The following is a 17686-nucleotide window of genomic DNA, read 5'->3' as shown; positions in this document are numbered from 1 at the left end:
GTTTTATTGATCGGACCACTGTGATGAATCAGCCCCTGCGGAGCCGGTGTCTGGTTGCAGACAGGCACTGGCCACCGCGCAGAATTACAACGAGCCCTGGCATCGCAGGGCCACTGCCGGGAAGGTGTCAGGGAGGGAAGGTGTGGGGCTGGTGGCCAGGGAGGGGGGGATGCGCCGTGCGATGGTGTGAGCCATGCCCCCGCACTGGGCGGCCTGTGGCTCCCAGCCAGAGGCACGGCGAGGGATGGGATGGGGTCAGCAGCCGGGGATGAGCCTTCCCGCTTGCTCCAGGCCCCGTTTCTCCAGCCTGGGTGTTGCTTCGGGAGAGCCGCGTGCCGTCTGAGCGTTGGGCGAGAGGGGAGGATGCCGAGGAGCTGGTGGGCAGGAGCTGGCAGTTGGGCTGGACGGAGGCTCACCTAAGCGGGATGGTGGCTGCACCCTCCACAGGAGCGGCCCGGGAGCGAAGCGCCGCGTTCCTGCGTTACCCCTGTCTTGCCCAGCCATGTGTAATCTTGTCCTCTTTTCTCTCCCTTCTTGCACCCTGCAGGACCCGGCACAGGGAGAGTAGACAACGGTTCCATGAGTTTGGCCGTCCCACTGTGGCTGCTGGCAGCGTCCCTGCTCTGCCTACTCAGCAAATGTTAATACAAATCAGAATTAAAAATAATAATAATAATAATAATAATTAAAAAAAAACAACAACACGACAACAACAACAACACACAAAACAAAACGCGTTATACAGGAGACAGAGCGAAGAGAGGGGAGAGAGAAAAAAGAGAGGGGGGGAGAGAGAGAGAGAGGACTGTTTCTTTCACAACTTTTGTGTGTTCAGGAGTGAAGAGGGGGGAGAGGAAAAATTACAGCAAAGAAGACTCAGCAACATTTAATCTGAAACCTGACAAGCCGCCTGTCAAGTCACCAACCGTCTAGGAGGCAACACAAAGTGAGGAAGAGAATGGGGCACCAGCAAGGATCGTGTCGCTGGAGGATGCTGCAATGTAAACAATCCAACAAAACATGCAAAGCCAATCGAACAGAAGATCCCTTTTCTTTTCTCTCCTCCTTCCTCTTTTCCATACTCCCTCACCTTCCTTCCTTCCTCCTCTTTCTTTCTTTTGCAGAAAGAGGTCTTTGCTTCGATGTCTGTAGCCACTTAACTTTTTGGATGCCCTGGGTCATTTTTGTGAGCCAATGCTCAGCCAGTTCATACTTTTGAAAGCAAAAAAAAAAAAAAAAAAAAAGAAAAAGAAAAAAAAAAGCCACAAACCAGAGCAAGTCACCTGAAGCTCTCTGCACACTGGTGTCCTGTGAAGAACCCCTTCCTCTCTTCACTTCACCCTGCGCCCCTGTGCACCCAGCCCTTGCTGAACACCTTCTTTCCTGTCCCCTCCTTCATGCAACATTGTGCTCGCTGGCCTGAACTAAAGCAGTGTCAACTCTAATGAAAACATACTTTCTTTTCTTTTAATCCTCTTCCTCTCCCCCCTCAATTCAGGTGTCACCCCTCAGACCAGGTGTCTTTCTCTTTCTCCCGTGTATGCCTGTGTGCGTGCGTGCATGCGTGTATGTCAGCTCTCGCTCCACCTTCTCTCTCTTTCTCTCTTTCTCTCGCTCTCTCAAAGCATGCAAAAGGAACAGTCCATGTGTACATATGCTCATCCTGCTGTAGATAATGTCCTGCCTTGTAAGTGTGAGACAAGATGCTGAGAGATCACTCAGGCAGAGAAGAGGGGCGAGGAGAGAGGGGCAGCTGCAACACAGGTTCCCATGGTGTCCCCTCTCCGGTGTCCTGGCTTTTTGACTCCTGGCCACCTTGCTTGCAAGAGTCAGTCTGCACCCGTGTTTAGCCTTTTTTTCTCTCCCACCTGCAATCCGTCTCAGCCTTCAAGTACCAGCATAGCAGCCCCTGCTCCGCATGAGTGCTTGCACACGCGCATGGGGGTGTGCACACGTGTGCATTTGTCCAAAGAAGCAGAAGAAACCGGGACTGGCCTGCAGTACAACAGAGTGGAGAGTGCAGCCGCCTGCTCCTCCTGGGGACAGGAGGCTGGGCCGGTGGGATGCGAGGGATGAGACCTTGGACATCACCGAGCAGCCATGCCTGTAGATATAGTGCTTGCGTAGGAACAGCGCCTCAGCGTGAAAAAACCACAATCTGGTCATTCCTAACCATTTTGGTCATGCAAAAATAGAGCCAATACCCTTTTTTGTTGTTGTTCTTACTGTCCTCCCTGTTATAAAAGGAAACGTACGCTATGTAAGGGTGAGTGTAAGCGTGTGAGTGTGCGCACGTGTGTGTATTCTAACACCACCGCTACTGCAAAGCTCACTTTGCAGATTCCACATTTGAAACAAATTGGGTCAGAAAATGTCCAGGACCTGTGAATGTAAGAAGAAAAACAAATGTCGGGTCCCAAATCCTGGACTTGTAAAGAAGGAGGTTAAAGTGGTGCAGCAAAGAAGTAGGCAGCACAATTCCCCTTGCTCTTCTGTCTTCTCATCTGAAGGGTGCTGGTCTTGCTGGAGAGGGCTAGCACTTGCCATCAGCCTTCCCATGGCAGAATCCCATGCAGAGGTGCCAACAGGAGATGCTCCAGTGGCTCCGGAGTGAGGAGAGGGAGAGAACGGGCTGTGAGAAACAGGGTTAAGAAAATGCTGGGTGGTGGCTGGAAATTGCCACACCAGCAACAGGTCTGCTGCAGGAGCCAGAGCGAGCAGTGGGAGAGGGGAAGCCAACGGTCCTACGCTCCAGTGGCTGCAGTGTGTGTGTGCGGGCAAGGGCAGTGGGGACAAGACTCCTGTGTTTCCTGGCCCATCACAAGCCCTAGCCTCCACAGCAGCAAAGATGATAAAACACAGGGTTTTTTGGCGGGGAGGGATGTGCAGGAAGGAACGTGAGTTAGCCCACACAAGTCGAGTGACCATCCCATGACAGTACGGTGTTTTGCCACCACTGAGCTTTCAAGCACCAGCGAGCTTGCGTTTCTGTCTTTGCCCTGTGAACTGGTGCAGTAGCAGCACCCTTGACAGCCATGCTCGTGTGCTCTTGAAGGCAAGGGGGAAACAGCTTGGGCTTGCAGCCCTGAGGTGTGTGGGAGGGGATACCCACCCGGTGGTCCCCTGCTGGGAAGAAAAGTGGGAATTGCTGTCTGTGAGCCCATCCCCAGCTTTGCCTGGCTGGGACACGCTCCACCAAGGCCTGTCACTGCTGTTCAGCATGGCACTTTCACCTTGCACTGCAGCACTGCCAGCGCCTGCCTCCTCTGCTCTCCGCTGAGCTCAGCTCTTCCAGGCAGCAGCAGGCAGGCAGTTAAGCACGCAGGCAGTTAAGCACGCAGGCAGGGGCTCCTTGCAGGCAGCCAGAATGAGCAAGGAAATACTAGAGAGACACGAGAGGCTGAAGTCTGGGTGACGGCAGACTTGCTATAGCTCTGCCGTGGATTTGGATGGTGGTAAATTATGCTCTCCCCGCTCCCCCAGGCCGTAAACCCGTACTTGGGGGTGTTTGTGCCTAGGTGCAAGAGGGGAGAGCTGGGCAACTGGTGCTTGAAATCCACCCAAGGCATCCAGGACAGCTCCCCCCTTCCGAGACAGGGCGGTTGTTGAAGGGACTTGTGCATCCCCTTTGGAGACCTGGGCTGCTGTGGCCCAGAAAAAAATGCCCTACATCCTTCAGGGCAGTCAGACACCCCCAGTCCTCATACCTACCTCTTGGGATGGTCGTGTCATTCGGTGTCTCACTAACAACCCCAGATTTTCTGCTGCAACAGAGCTTCTCACCCCCCCGGTACAGCTGCGAGCTGATGCTGGTCCTAGAAGCTGGGGCTGGGAGCTGCACCCTCTTCAGCACATTGGCACGAGGGAAATCACCGCATCGCTGGCATTTCTTGTTCTCGAGGCTGTATCTACACCTGGATTTATTGTCACAGTCTTGTCGTGAGAAGGTGAGCAGCTGCAGTGACTTGCTGTCACCGGTTGTTCCTAAGGGCTGGGTCAAGCCCACCATTTTCTTTAGGGTGAGGCTTGTCTTTGATGTCAGCCTGGCTGCTATTGTAAGGTCTGTCCCATGTGTTGTCCTCTGCATGTGTTTTTGTCGCTGTGGGGTCGCTCCTAGGCACTGGGTTCACACACATCAGAGCTCTATGGTGTGGTGGTGGTGGTCACAAGTCCCGGCACCTCGTCTCACATCTTTTTTGGTTTGAAGGAGTTTTGAGGGGATATTTTTTAGATGTCAAGGCACCAGAGGCTTATGGTTGAAGGGAAATATATTACTAAAAACAGGACACCTGTTTTTTTTAAGCCATCTGCCTGTGAGCTGAGCGAAACAGCCACAACCCCGGTGCTGGGATCTGGTCTTGCCTGCACGACCTGGGCAGATCTGTGCCTCTGTCACATGGCTGTGAAACAGGGTTAAAGCCCGTTATTTGCAGCCCTGTCTGAGAAAAGCCACAAATACCAAGTATGCCTGTTACCTGCAGCACAGCTGGGAGCCCCACTCCTGGCAATGTCTGTTCCTAGCAGGGCTGGGGGAGTCATGGGTAGGCTGGAGCTTGATTTACTCCGAGGAGCTAATCCTGCAAGCTGCCACGTGCGTCGTAGGATGCTGTGAACATCCCCCCTGTTTCTCATGAACTTGAGCAGGCATCGCTCAAAGCATCTGTCGAGAGGAGAGCCCAGGTGAACCCAGGAAACACAGGCAAGGTCAAACGCTTTTCCCCGTTCTCTTTCTCCCCTCTACCCTTTGACAGAGATGTTGTAAAGGGTGTTTTTTATCTCTCAGGCCCTTTTCTCTGAAGCTGTTTCTCCTCCTCGCCTCTACTCCACATTCATGTTGCTGTCTTCCCCATCCCCTCCCGAAAAGCTGCGCTCTTGCTTCCTGCTGCCTCTCAGCTGGTTGGGGACTGGGGGAGACGGGAGTTTGGAATGGGACACCAGTTCCTTGAGCTTGTTAGTGTAATTGTGTTTGATTGATGGCAATTTAACATTTAGTGTTATAAAAAGAAACGAACAAAATGGAAAAAAAAAAAAAAAGAAAAAAATTGTATTTCTTCTACTGGTTTGTAAATATTACAAGAGTTACTTGAGATGTCTGGTAATGTCCAAGCAGAGGAACAAAGACTTAGATTTAATATATGGCCCCATACTTGCTAGCAGATTTCTAACCCTTTTCAGATGACGGAGAGGAGGGGTGAAGGCAAGTCTTTCTGAAAGGAACTGGACAGGGGAAATGCGGCCACCCCGAGCCACATGAACTCCATGCATGACTGTAGCATGTTGCTTGGAGCGTGTGTCTGGTCAGATGGAAAACGAAGCAGATGCCTGTCTCTGAACGGCTGGGAAGGGCGACGTGGGACGCTCCAGCCGACACCTGTATCTTTGGCAGTTGTGTTCATTTTTGTTTGTTTGCAGCCCCGCAGCTTGCGGGTATGTTGCTCAGTGATGCACTCCCCTCCTCCCCTCTTCCCACTTTCTTCACCAGTGAAGTTGTGTCGCCCCATGCTAGCACCAAGTGCATGTTAACGTGCCATTCATGAAGATTTCATTGGTGACATACATTGTGTCGAGAGTTAGTCTTTGTCTGCACACCTTTCTCACGCCACTGACTGTTCACCACTTGGGCAGATCTCTCGTGTACTGCTGCTTGCCCCACTTTTGGTCAAAGTATATCCAAGCCCCACCAGCTCTTCTTAGCTCCAGGTGCATCCAGACCGTGCCCCCAAGCCACCTGTATGAGCAACCCCCATTTTGAAAGTCCAAACTCACAGCGTGGGCAAAGTCGCCATCAATAGCCACATGGTCTCCAGGCTGAGTGAAGGCTGCACATCTGGAAAGAATTTGGGGGAGCAACAGCAAGTCCTGATGATTCAAGAGCGTTTGGAGAAGAGGATCGGGAAGTCGGAAGAGCTACTTTACAGTCCCTCACAGCCCCGCCACCAGGTGATTTTTCAGCTCAATCTTTGTGCAATGCTTTAGGGGAGTCTATGGGTACAGGGAAACAGCTGTTCTCCTCCCAACCCCTCTCACACCTCTGCGTCCTCTCCTCCAAGCACGCTGACCCACAGCCCAAATCATCATGGTGCTTGATGTGATGTAGCAACTGACACCAAGGATGGCTGACCAAGACAGTCCTACAGAGGAGATACTAGCGGGGTGAGCAGTTCTCTCTCTCTTTTCTGATGGTGCACAATCTTACTGCTACTCTGACTCAAGTACACAAAACTTCTTGAGTTAGGGATGCTGGGAGCAAACTGTCCCATGGAAGGAGCAGAACCTCAGGCAGGGAAGTGATGGAAAAAGTGGATGGTGATTTCCAAGATGTGATGCCAGTGGAAAAGAGTAGGGATGAGTGTTGTCCATCGTCCATGCGCAGAACACCCAGATTCACCAGCGAGGAGACCGTGGCCTCTCAACGCTAATCTTAGAGCGGTTTCATTTCCAGTGGGATGCCCAGAGAATTTTTTTTTAACTGCATGACTCCTGCTGACTAAAGAGCTGTGTCACACCATTAAAACCTCTTTCTCTTTTCCTTCTTGTAACTTGCTAGAACGATGTTCAGGCAGCTCCTACAGCCCCCCCCAATTTTACTTGACGGTTGGCTCCCATTTGGGCAATATGTGGTGTTTGCTTGTTGATTAACTCACTGTAACAGGAAAGCAGAAGTCAGCTTGGTGAGGATATGTTGGTATGGTCCTCTGTATCTCTGTGGCTTGGGGTGATGTGTGTGAGGCAAGGAGACCAGACAAGGCAGGGCTTGGGAAAGAGGAGCAGCTCTCCTAATTAGCCCAGGCAGGTGGCAAGCAAAGGGTCCTTCACTTGGTGCAGGCTCAGGTTAGGTGGTGCCACAGCAGCTCAGCCTCTGCTGCAAGCCTTGTAGAAGCGCCCAGGCAACAGAAGAGGAAGGGGCAATGCAAGTCAGGAGGAGATGGCTGCAGCACGGGCAGGGGGTGCTGCATGCACAGCAGGGCTTCTTGGGCAGCACGGCTGGGGAAGGGGCAGAGATCACATCCAAAAAGGGCCGTTCCCAGGTAGGGCAGGACCTTCCTTCCCTGCCTGTACTCCTGATATATCAGGCGCTCCCCGCCCCAGGGCGTGCACACCACACTGCGACAACCGGCCTCGGTGAGCCACAGAGTGAGACCGCAGTGGCTCCGGCCCTGCCTCAGGAACAGGTGTGTGGATGTTTCTGTACATAACATGTGGGCCACGGATGGAGACGAGGAGCAAGACCACCTAGGAGCCAGCCAGTGAGGAGAGCACCTCCCAACTGGGGCTGTCCTTCTCCAAAATTATGACGTTTGCTCCTCATTTCGGCCACGCACAGGCACAGACGCACACCCCCGCGACCGCTACCGCACACATGCTACAGTAGTCCTCGTGGCTACCACACAGGCGCTCTCCTTTCCCACGCCCTCCGTCACACACGCAGCCAGACACGTGCTCCTCCGCTCGCTCCCGGCGACGGCTCTGCCTGCCCGCCCAGCGACATGGTGACCTCCCAAGGAGACCAGGAGAAAGCACGCGTGTGCCTGCGCCCGTGCGTGCAGGAGCACACGTGTGTGCCAGGAAAGGGAGGAGGGGGCAAAGAACGCGAACCTGCCTCCGCGGTGCCACCGTCACCTCCCAAAATCTTTCAACTTTCCCAGCTGGAGCCAAGTTTCATCCTCTAGACCTTGAGAATGAAGGCCAGTCCCTTCTTCTTGCTACACGGTGGGGTGGTTAGAACTCTCCTCATTAACAGTGTTATATACATATAAATATATATATATATCTATATCTTTATATATATTTTTCCCCAGCACTGTAGACATGAGCTGAACTTCTCTTTAACGAAACGAGAAAACGGCCATTTTATTTTTTGCCATTGGTTTGTTTTTGGAACTAGCTCTGTGAAAGAAAATTTTAAAAGCGCAAGTGTGTGTGTAAAACAACCAATCGAAAAAACAAAAGAACCCAACAAATGAATGAACAAAACCCAGTGATGGAAAAAAAAAAAAGGAAGCTTTTTATTTTTTCTTTTCTCAATGTATTTAACTTCTGTTATCTCGTTTCTGTTTCTTTACATGTATGAATGCTCTGCTCTTCTGTGATCTTAAAAAAATACAAAAAAATACAAAAATTAAATAAACGTGAAAAAGAGGTAATGTTTCTTCATTTTCCCTCCCTTCCTTGCATGCCCTGGCTTGCCTCCTCTCTGATGGTGTCTAGTGCTGACTTCCCAGCCCACCCAGGGGACGCGGGCCAGGCCGCCCCTTCCCTCCCCTCCCTTTGTGGGGCAAGGTGGTGCAAGGCTGCAAGCAGGGCAGGGGCAAGTGGCTTGGGGCTGAGGGTGCCGGGTCCCCCCTAGCAACTGGCCCCTGGGGTGCAGTGCCTGGGGGTGAAGGGAGCAGGCTGGCTGTAAAAAGGTGTGAATTGGGGCTGCCATGAGGAGAGGAGGGGTGCAGAGGCTGTCTGCAGCTGGGTGGCACGAGTGAAACTGCAGTGCCCAGCCCTGAAGCCAGCGCTTGCCTTCAGGTCTTGCAAATAATCACTTTTTAAAAATTAAATAGCATAGCTGTGTGTGTGCGCGGGTACAGGTCGGGTTCAGGGTTGCAGTCCCAAGAAGGGAAGAGCAAGGAAGCAGATGGAAGGGATCGGCTGAGGCTGAGCAGCACAGGAGGGCACAGAAAAGGAGCACCAAAAGGCAGAGCACAATGGCGGAGACACAGGAGAAGGAGGCCAGTGAGGAAGGCGTCAGGAAATGCTGGCCAAGAAGATAGAGCAGGACACAGCACCGGAGAAGCCAGGTTTTATGTCAAGGAGGGAGAGGGAAGACAAGGGAATGGAGAGGTCCGGCGGCTTGGAGCAAAGGCAGCCAGGACAAGGGGGAGAGGGGCCCTTGTACCATGGGCACAAGCAGGCATGGAAAGGGTAGGTTAGAAGAAAGAGAGCAGAAGGGAGGGGGCAGCAGAGAAGCTGGGGCATATTTTCAAGAAAACACAGCCAAAGGGGTGAAGAAACGAAGAAGTGGGATCCAGGGAGTCTGGTGAAAGGAGAAAGCAGCACCTGGGTTATCTCAGCATGGTAAGTGAGGGGGATGGAGAGCCCAGGACATCTGCAGCCAAATCACTCCAGTGGTGGGATCAGTCCAGCACGTAAGTGCCATCTGGATGTCACGGCCTCGCAGCACCTTCCTTGTCCTGGTAGGAGAACCTGTATTTCCTGGTGGGCCCTGGGGACTCAACTAAATGGGATCCAGGCCCCGGCTGTGCGGCCGGGCTGGGGCAGCCCAGGGCTGCAGTTCCAGGGTGGGATGGAGCAGCATGTTCCTGCTCCTGGGGAAAGGCAGCCCCAGTGCTGGCACGAGGCTGCACACAGCCAGGCTCAGCTCGCACCATGGGAGAGCCTGGCTGCAGCTCCCGGACCAAGGTGGTCTCGTCCTCCCACACTGCTGGGACATGAAAAAAATTCTTATTTTGGTCTGCCCAGCCATCTTCACTGGCTCTGTTTCACCTTCCACCTTCTCCTCTACTGCCTGTTTACAGTTCTCTGGGGCACACACTTGAGATCTATGTACAAAACAGGGGTATATTCTATGAAAAGTTTTATCTAATTTTGTTTCTGAAACATAACACATAGTACAAGGAAAACCTGGTTTTCTCTAGAGTACAGACTTGTTTCTTAAAATGCATGAAACTAAATAAAACCTGCTGTCAGAAGCTCAGCACAAACAGCACGCTAGGCAGAGGTATGTCAGCAAGCACTAGGCGTAAGCAGGACTGTGAACGTGAACGTGGCTAGCGCTTGCCACACCTTTGCTATTCGACACCGAGAAGAAGCGATGGATTATGAACCCTCCTCCATCGCTGTCATCTTCTTCTGTGGCGCTGGGAGAGCCAGGGGCTTGCGGGGTCAGGGGGGGCCACAGGCAGAGCTGGTGGGGGGAGCCCCGGGCTGGGGTATCAGTGTGCTGTATGGGTACGAAGGTCGGTACTGAGCTTTATCAGCCAATTGCTGAGGTGGAAACAAGCCACATTTCTGGTGCTGTACATGGATGTCACCAGCGCTACAGGGGCTCCACCTCCATGTCTGCTCTGAACACACCTGGAAAAGCTGTCTGTGCCTTTTCACCTCCACCACCTTAAAGCAGCGACTAAAAAGAAGACAAGAAAAACCCTGGGAAGAACAACCTCTCTTTTCATTAACATTTTAAATGGTTGTTTTTAATGGTACATTTAACTAACACTAACTTATCCATGGGAAGAAAATTTGGCTGTTAACACTGGCATCTGCTTAACAAACTGAAGCTTTGCATTTGGTCAGGCGTGAGCATAACACCAATAGTATTACTTGCTAACAGCAGACTCATTAGCATTAATTGCTGCGTTTACTACCACAAAGAGCTTTCTGTGTCTGTAACAGCAGTTATTACATGTACCCCATTCTCACTGGAAAAGGTACATAGGAAATTATTAGTGATGCAGAGCTACCGGTAAATGAGGATCTAAATTCTTGGCGCTTACCGTAACTCAAAACTTCCAGAAGAGTAAGGAAAGTGATGACATGTTCCAGGGACTGTGTTCTTCATCTTTCCTCACTGGAGAACTATGTTCAAACATGGCTACATTGCAACTGGAAATGAGTTTAAGGGTTATGGTGCTCAAAGGCCACAGGAAAATGTGCGCCCATAAAAATACCTTGCAATTCAGCCAAGACTGGCTTTTGTTATGCAAAGCAAGCACTGTCAGGATGGGAAAAGAGCTGGGTTTGGAGAGATAAACTGTGATGGATAAAACACCTGATTAGATTTGCCACAACTGTGCGCTGGTGGGCACTATTAAGATTGACAGAACTTGTCACTTGTGCCCATCAGCAGCTGGAATCCCAAGGCAGCGTATTTGTCTTAGAGACACCATATTTTGATGCTTGGGATGTGAAATAAGATTTCTCAAAATGTGACACTTCAGGCTGGGTTATAACTCAGGGTGCAAATGTCACAACTTATCACAAAATCCAGACCCAAGCATCCCAGAAGCATGGGGGCATCTTTGAGTGACTGTGACATGGGATACCTATGAGAGCTGGAAATTGCAGTGACTTGCTTCCAGAGAGATACCGGTACCTAACACCTTGTTACTGGTCTGTCGTCCGTGTTACAAACTCTGTACAGACACGGCAGATGTGGTATCTGTGAAAACTTGGGAACACGCTGGAGAGTATGAGCTTTACACGGTGCTTTCTGCTGATTAATAGTTTCATAGCATACACTTTGTAGAATATTTACTACTTCCTCTTCAGAAGTGCTGCCTTTCCAGTTTAGCTTAAAAATGGTGCAATGACCAGAAAGCTAGAAGAATGAACCATTTTTCACAGAGAGAAAGGTGCTAACTGGAATGTAGAATACAGTGGTCATACATTTCAATGACCTTGGTAACAAATCTGATTTTAGGGTTTTTGAAATATTATGACTAAAATGCAAAACACTGAACAGGAATAATGCTTCTCTGCCAGATGAGAGATGCTCCAAAATTATTACCGGGCTGGAGGGCAGCAAGGCACCCTTTAGGCTTGGTTTGGAAATCACACCTCTGCATTGATCTGCTGTTGCCCTTTCCTTGTGTGCTGATTTTTTTTATCCAACTCTGTTCCTGGGGCTTGAGGGCTGCAGTCTCCTGATGCCCGTGGTGACAGGCTGCAGTACGAGCAATGGCAGAGTTTGTGGAAGGCATTGGTAGAAGTGGACGGTCCTACCTTCTTCTGCCAGCTCACTGCATGGATCTGGGTTTTCCATCTCCTGAAGCCCAGCCTCCAAGACTGTTTCTTTAACTTGCAACCCACTTTGCAACCCAGTCCTTCCAGCTGGAGAAATCACTCCAGGGCCTGAGCCCCTTAAGGATGCCACCCAGACAGAGGGTTGGTGGGGATGCACAAGGCTCTTGACACAAGTGTGAGAATCCAGCAGAGCTTCGGGCCCTCACAGTGCACCTGGCTTCCAGCCCCACGTGATCACATGTAGCTCTAATAGTCGTGCAGGCTTGTTTCCTGTAGATACCTGAATTGAGTCGGGTTTTATTTTTGCCCTGTTGATCTGTTGGGTTCTCCTCCCAACACTGAAGCCACTCACTTTGTCTAGCATTGAAATTTTCATGGGGAATAATGGCCTAATCCCCACTGCAGGCAAGTGGCAAAGTCAAGATCAAAAGAGACATGCCATTATGAGAGAAGTTATTTTGCTTTCAGACCAAGGGATATGGCAGCGCAGAAAGCAAGGATCTTGCACCAAAGAGTTTGCAGGGGTACTTCTTGCAACTCATCCCTCCCCATTCCCTGGGCAAGTGAACACGTGGCACGTGAGCAAACCAAAATGGCCACGGGGAGAAACTCTGACTCCAACACAGCTTCCCCCATTGCCTCCCACCCAGCTGTACGCCATCTCCAAACCCTTGTTCTCTCAGTGTCATGCAGGGGCAGAGGAATCACCAGGGATCCCAGCAGAGAGGCAGGAGGTCCTCTTCAAGGCTGATGGTGGGAGCCCTGCCTCCACCTGGCTGTTTGGCACTTCCACTGCCATCCAGCAGGCAGCACACGAAGAGCTCCTCGAGGTGCCAGAGCCCACAGCAAGTAACAGCATAAACCAGGTCATACAAGGAGGCAGCTGGGTCTCTGGACATAAGGGTGGCACAACCATCATTACTGGAGGAGCTCTGCCTCAGGGACATACTGCTCACTTAAAGTGGCTTCACTTGGCACAAGTCGTGGAAAACATAGGCACTGTGCATTTGGCCAGAGCACCCAGGAGCTGATGGCAAGCTTGAGGTAAGACTGCATCCTCCCTGCAATGTGGTTTGGGAAGCCTGTGCAAATAAAGGCTGCTGTGCCTGCCTGTGGGTCCACCACCCATTTGCAGAGTGGCCTGAGAACTTCTCTGGCTGTGGAGCCAGAGCTCTCCCAGATCATCTCACTGGCTGCTGACTTTACTAGTTTGCTTAGCAGAGTCAAGACAACCCCCTTCCCGGCACCAGCATTTCTGTGTTGGTTGTCTGTCTTGAGAAGGAAGGGGTAGGCTCACTGCATCTTTCCATGAATGTTACTTTACCCAGCCTGAGGTCTTCCTTTCACCACAGAGCCTTGCACACCTTCAGCAAAGCCCCCTGCCACTAAGCAAAGCTCTTCTCTTGCTGAAGGCAGCTGCTGGTGATAGCCCCAGCTGCAATTCACAGAATCACAGAATCACAGAATCATCTCGGTTGGAAAAGCCCTTGAAGATCCTCCAGTCCAACCATGAACCTCACACTGACCGTTCCCAACTCCACCAGATCCCTCAGCGCTATGTTGACGCTACTCTTGAACCCTTCCAGGGATGAGGACTCCCCCCCTGCCCTGGGCAGCCCATTCCAACGCCCAACAACCCCTTCTGCAAAGAAATACTTCCTAAGAGCCAGTCTGACCCTGCCTTGGCGCAGCTTGAGGCCATTCGCTCTTGTCCTGGCGCTTGTTCCTTGGTTCAAGAGGCTCATCTCCCCTCTCTGCACCCTCCTTTCAGGGAGTTGTAGAGGGCCATGAGGTCTCCCCTCAGCCTCCTCTTCTCCAGACTAAACCCCCCCAGTTCCCTCAGCTGCTCCCCATCAGACCTGTGCTCCAGACCCTGCACCAGCTCCGTTGCCCTTCTCTGGACACGCTCGAGTCATTCAATGGCCTTTTTGGAGTGAGGGGCCCAAAACTGAACCCAGTCATTGAGGGGCGGCCTCACCAGTGCCGAGTCCAGGGGTAAGATCCCTTCCCTGTCCCTGCTGGCCACACTAGTGCTGATACAAGCCAGGATGCCATTGGCCTTCTTGGCCACCTGGGCACACTGCTGGCTCCTGTTCAGCCGGCTGTCAATCAACACCCCCAGATCCCTCTCTGACTGGCAGGTACAGCAGCACTGGCAATTCTGGTACTCCAACAACGGCATGAGGCCTCTCTCACTGCAGCTGTGGCAGAGGAGGGAGCAGTGCTGCTGTTTCCATCCGCAGCACAAGGTGGGGATAAGCACAGTGCCCTGCTCTTGCAGCAAGTTGCTCCTGCTGGTAGCAGTGCATTGCTCTCCTGCATGTTTTTTTCTGGGGTGGCGGTTGGCACAGTAGAGCTGCTGACAGGCATCAGGGCAAACCTCCCACGCTGCAGGATGGTGATCCAGCTGACACGGCCCCAGTACCATTCAGCATAATCCGTATTGTGTGCTCTGTTAGAGGGACAGAAATGTGATCATATGTCTGAACCTAGTCAGGCCTTTTTACTTCCAAGTGATCTGGCAGCAAGTGGCTGAGGAGGGATGAGTGTGCAAGCATGGCCTTGGGCTGCTGTCTCCTCGAGGATGATGTAGGGGACCATCTCTCTATGGAGCTGCACCCCTTGGTGTGCTTGGGGACCCGAGGGCTGCGGAGAAGACATGGGGATTTGTGCTGCTGGCTGCTAGATGCAGAGGTTTTACTTCCCTGGGGGGCACAACTGAGCGCCTCTTTGTAAGAAGCAGGCAGCTGAGAGCCAGCTCCTGGCTTCAAGCGAACCCTGAATCAGCATGAGGGCAACGACCACAAGCTCAGAGAGCATTTGCAATGCTGTCCAAAGCTCTTCCTTCTCTACTCTTCTTACCCCCGTTAGCTAATTGAAATGGAAATAATGAAAGAGACCAAACACCTCTGGGATGGGGTTGTAACACCTGCAAATAAAAGTTTGCAACTTCTCTAAAGCACCTCCCTGTCCCCTGCCCCAGGCAGCTACCCCGGGCAAGGATGTGTCCTCAAGCAGTGGAGGGATGGGGCCTCCTGAGGCAGCCAGATCAGACTAACAGGAGCTGATTGCAACTGAGTGATAGCAGAATTAACAAACGAAGGGGCACTAAGGAGGGTGACTGAAGAAAGGGAAAAAAAGACAATGGAGGCACTTTGTGCCTCTAATGATGGCTTCGATGTGGCAAATGAGGGAAAATTAGCACCAGACAGACAAATGAAAACTCATTTCAAGAGGCACTGAATGAGACAAAATTGCAATGAGAAGCTCAGGAGATTAACTCGGTAGCAATGAAACTTTATCTCCCAAGGAATCCAGTGCTCCCGCACAACTCCCTTGCTCCCTGTCTGCACCCTCAGAGCTCTCCCTCCCTGCCCTTTAACGATCCCCCTCGCTCTTATATAAATACTAGAGCTGAGAAAACATTTGTTCAGAGCGGGAGGGTGAATTTCCTTTGATGCTATCCCCACTCCCACCTTTTTTCATTCCTATCTGCGACAAGCGATTTCTGTCTGCAGTGAGGGTGAACAGGAGTAGGAAGTCATCACTACCCCAGTGGGCAAAAGCTGATGTTGTTGTGCTCAGCTTCACGCAACAGTCTGAAAAACTGGGATGGCCTGATCATGGTTAGGGTCAGGGAGGTTTTGGCTTGGGGCACAAGGACAGCAGCTGTGTAAGATGGTTTTTGCTTGTATACCAGAGGGAACAGTCCCCTTCCTCAGCCGGCTGGGCAGTTTCACTTAATGAATTGCTGAACTCTGGCCCTGTCCGTCTCCAAAACACTGGCAATGCCACTGCGTTCTCCTGCTCTGCCTCTGTGACAGGGAGTTGGTTTTCTGCTTTGTACCCTTTTGCCCTAAGAGACATCAGCTTGTCGAGGGTGGGAAGAGGCGCGTGTCATGGGGAGGGAGCCCGTGCAGCCTTTTGCACCTGATGCCCACACCAGGGTCACCCGTGACTGAGGAAGAAGGCTTGACAGCCGGGCCTGGGTCTGTGTGTTCAGTTTCTTAGGAGTAACAGCATGATGACACTATTTGTGCTCACCCAGCAGCTCTGTCACCTGAGAAGATCACTGTGATTACTGTGCAATTTTGGTTCTAGGCACAGACACCTCCTTTAAGGGCCAGATACTCACATGGTGAAAATCAGCACTGATATACTGACACCCATGAGTCTGCTGTGCTGGCTAGTGAGCTCCTCTCCTACATCTGAGTTATTATATGTAGACGATGACAAGCAGGAGGGATTTGCCCATGTCATATAGTGATGGGACTCTGTGCTTGACAGGTGCCACAGAGGCAAAGGACAGGCATCGACTCTGGAGCCTTGAAGTCATGCTGTTCTGTAATGGCAATCTTACCTTAGAAATCTAATTTACTGGACAACCTCTTTAGCTGAGCTGCCCTTTGTACAGGAGAGGCAGCTCTGGAGAAGGGCTGTGATTGATCTGTGCACACCCTGTGCCTGCAGCAAGTCCCCTGACGCTGGTCTCTCTGATGCTGGTTGTACATCTACATCCCTCCAGTGCCAGCAAATGACCGTAGGTAAACCATCAGGGGCAGGGGCAGTGGGGCCCTGCCAAGCAGGGCAGAATGGCAGAGCCTGAGACTCACCCAGGAGTTGGAGCGTGCTGGCTGGTACCAGGCTGCTCTAATAATTTCCTTGTAATGAGCAAATTACCTGAAATCCAAGCCAGTCTCCAGGCACTTTATGAACAGATAAAAGAAGTGTGGCTATATAGGAAAGTGTTCAATGGATGCACAGCTCCCTTGTTTTCTACTCTTATTCTCTTGTTTCTCTATTATTCGAATCTCCTTTCCACCTTTACTGGTGTTAGGTGGTTAATCTCCTTGCACAGTTAGTGTTTATCTCTTCCATTTCTGTTTCTAGTGCATGATTTTGTTGAGCAAGCACAAGCCATTTGGCCCACATTGATTATTTATGAAGGTGGAAACCTTTTATCTCAGCTGCTTAGTAACTTAACAGTGGTGTAGAAAGAGGCTGTCTAGAAGTAGCTGCACATCTTGCAGGAGCTGGGAGACAGGGAAGGAGGTTGAGGTGCTGCAGTATCTGATAGGAAGGGAGTAGAGAAGGGCAACAATTCAGGCTGAACTCACTGTAAAGGGTGATTTATCTGTTATGCCACCAGAAAGCACGGGTAAAATGATACCCTTGGGATTTGATAGCGCTTTGCATTCACCTTGCAGAGGTGCTAAGAAAATATCAGTAAAGAATGAGGCCCATTATTGTAATTTCCAACAAGAAGGGACGAAATTTTCACGAATAAGCGCAACGAGAACATTGCACCTTCGCTTGTGATGGGCTGGAAGCTCATCCCTCACCGTGCGCTGGCAGATGCTCTGCAGTTGCCTGGGTGCCGGCTGTACAGCCTGACTCTGCGAGCGAGGGCAGAGCACAAGAGAACAAAGGATTTCTGGTTCAAGCCAGGCTTAGTGGGAGAGGCGTTGCAACCCTCCGGTGAGACTGCATACCGTGATTTCTGCAAAACCAGGCAAGTCACGCACTTGTAACGGGTCACTTGGACCTGGTCAGGTGGAAACAGAAAATGAGTTTCCATCCCCAGCCTCAGCCCTTTCCTAGCCCAGCCTTTTGTCTTTTCTCTCTTTTCATTACGTATCTGCTCACTTTGCCCTCTAACTAGTCCAGATGTTGGCAAAAGAAACGCAGCTGACCAAGTGTCCATAAAGAGATTTGCAGAGGGACACCCACATGAAATAACGCACTGTTGAGATGTGGATATATTCTCATGATCCAACACATGAATACAAGGCTGGTAGCCTGGAAGGATGTTGTCCCTGTCATATACACACAAGTACACAGGAAAGCAAATCCATTGCCTGTTGAAAAGTAGTCTAGAGCAAAACAAATAGATCAACACTAAAGGACAGGAGCTGAACTGTTTTATGAATGGGGC

At 51.3% G+C, this 17686-nt stretch overlaps 1 protein-coding gene across 3 annotated transcripts in view; it reads left to right on the top strand.

Annotated features, from left to right (window-relative positions):
- The window catches only part of LSAMP (limbic system associated membrane protein), a 1030680-nt gene extending 1022543 nt beyond the window's left edge, over positions 1–8137 (top strand). For all 3 annotated transcript variants that reach the window (XM_074853103.1, XM_074853113.1, XM_074853095.1), the window contains one exon: positions 548–8137. In XM_074853103.1, coding sequence (XP_074709204.1) covers positions 548–645 — 98 coding nt within the window. In that variant the 3' untranslated portion in view covers positions 646–8137. The remainder of the gene's footprint in view (positions 1–547) is intronic.
- The last annotated feature ends 9549 nt before the right edge of the window (positions 8138–17686 follow it).

This window comes from Strix uralensis, chromosome 2 (genome assembly GCF_047716275.1).
Source record: "Strix uralensis isolate ZFMK-TIS-50842 chromosome 2, bStrUra1, whole genome shotgun sequence".
NCBI lineage: Eukaryota > Metazoa > Chordata > Aves > Strigiformes > Strigidae > Strix > Strix uralensis.
The sequence above is the reverse complement of the archived record's forward strand: the minus strand, read 5'-3'. Positions and strand labels throughout refer to the sequence as shown.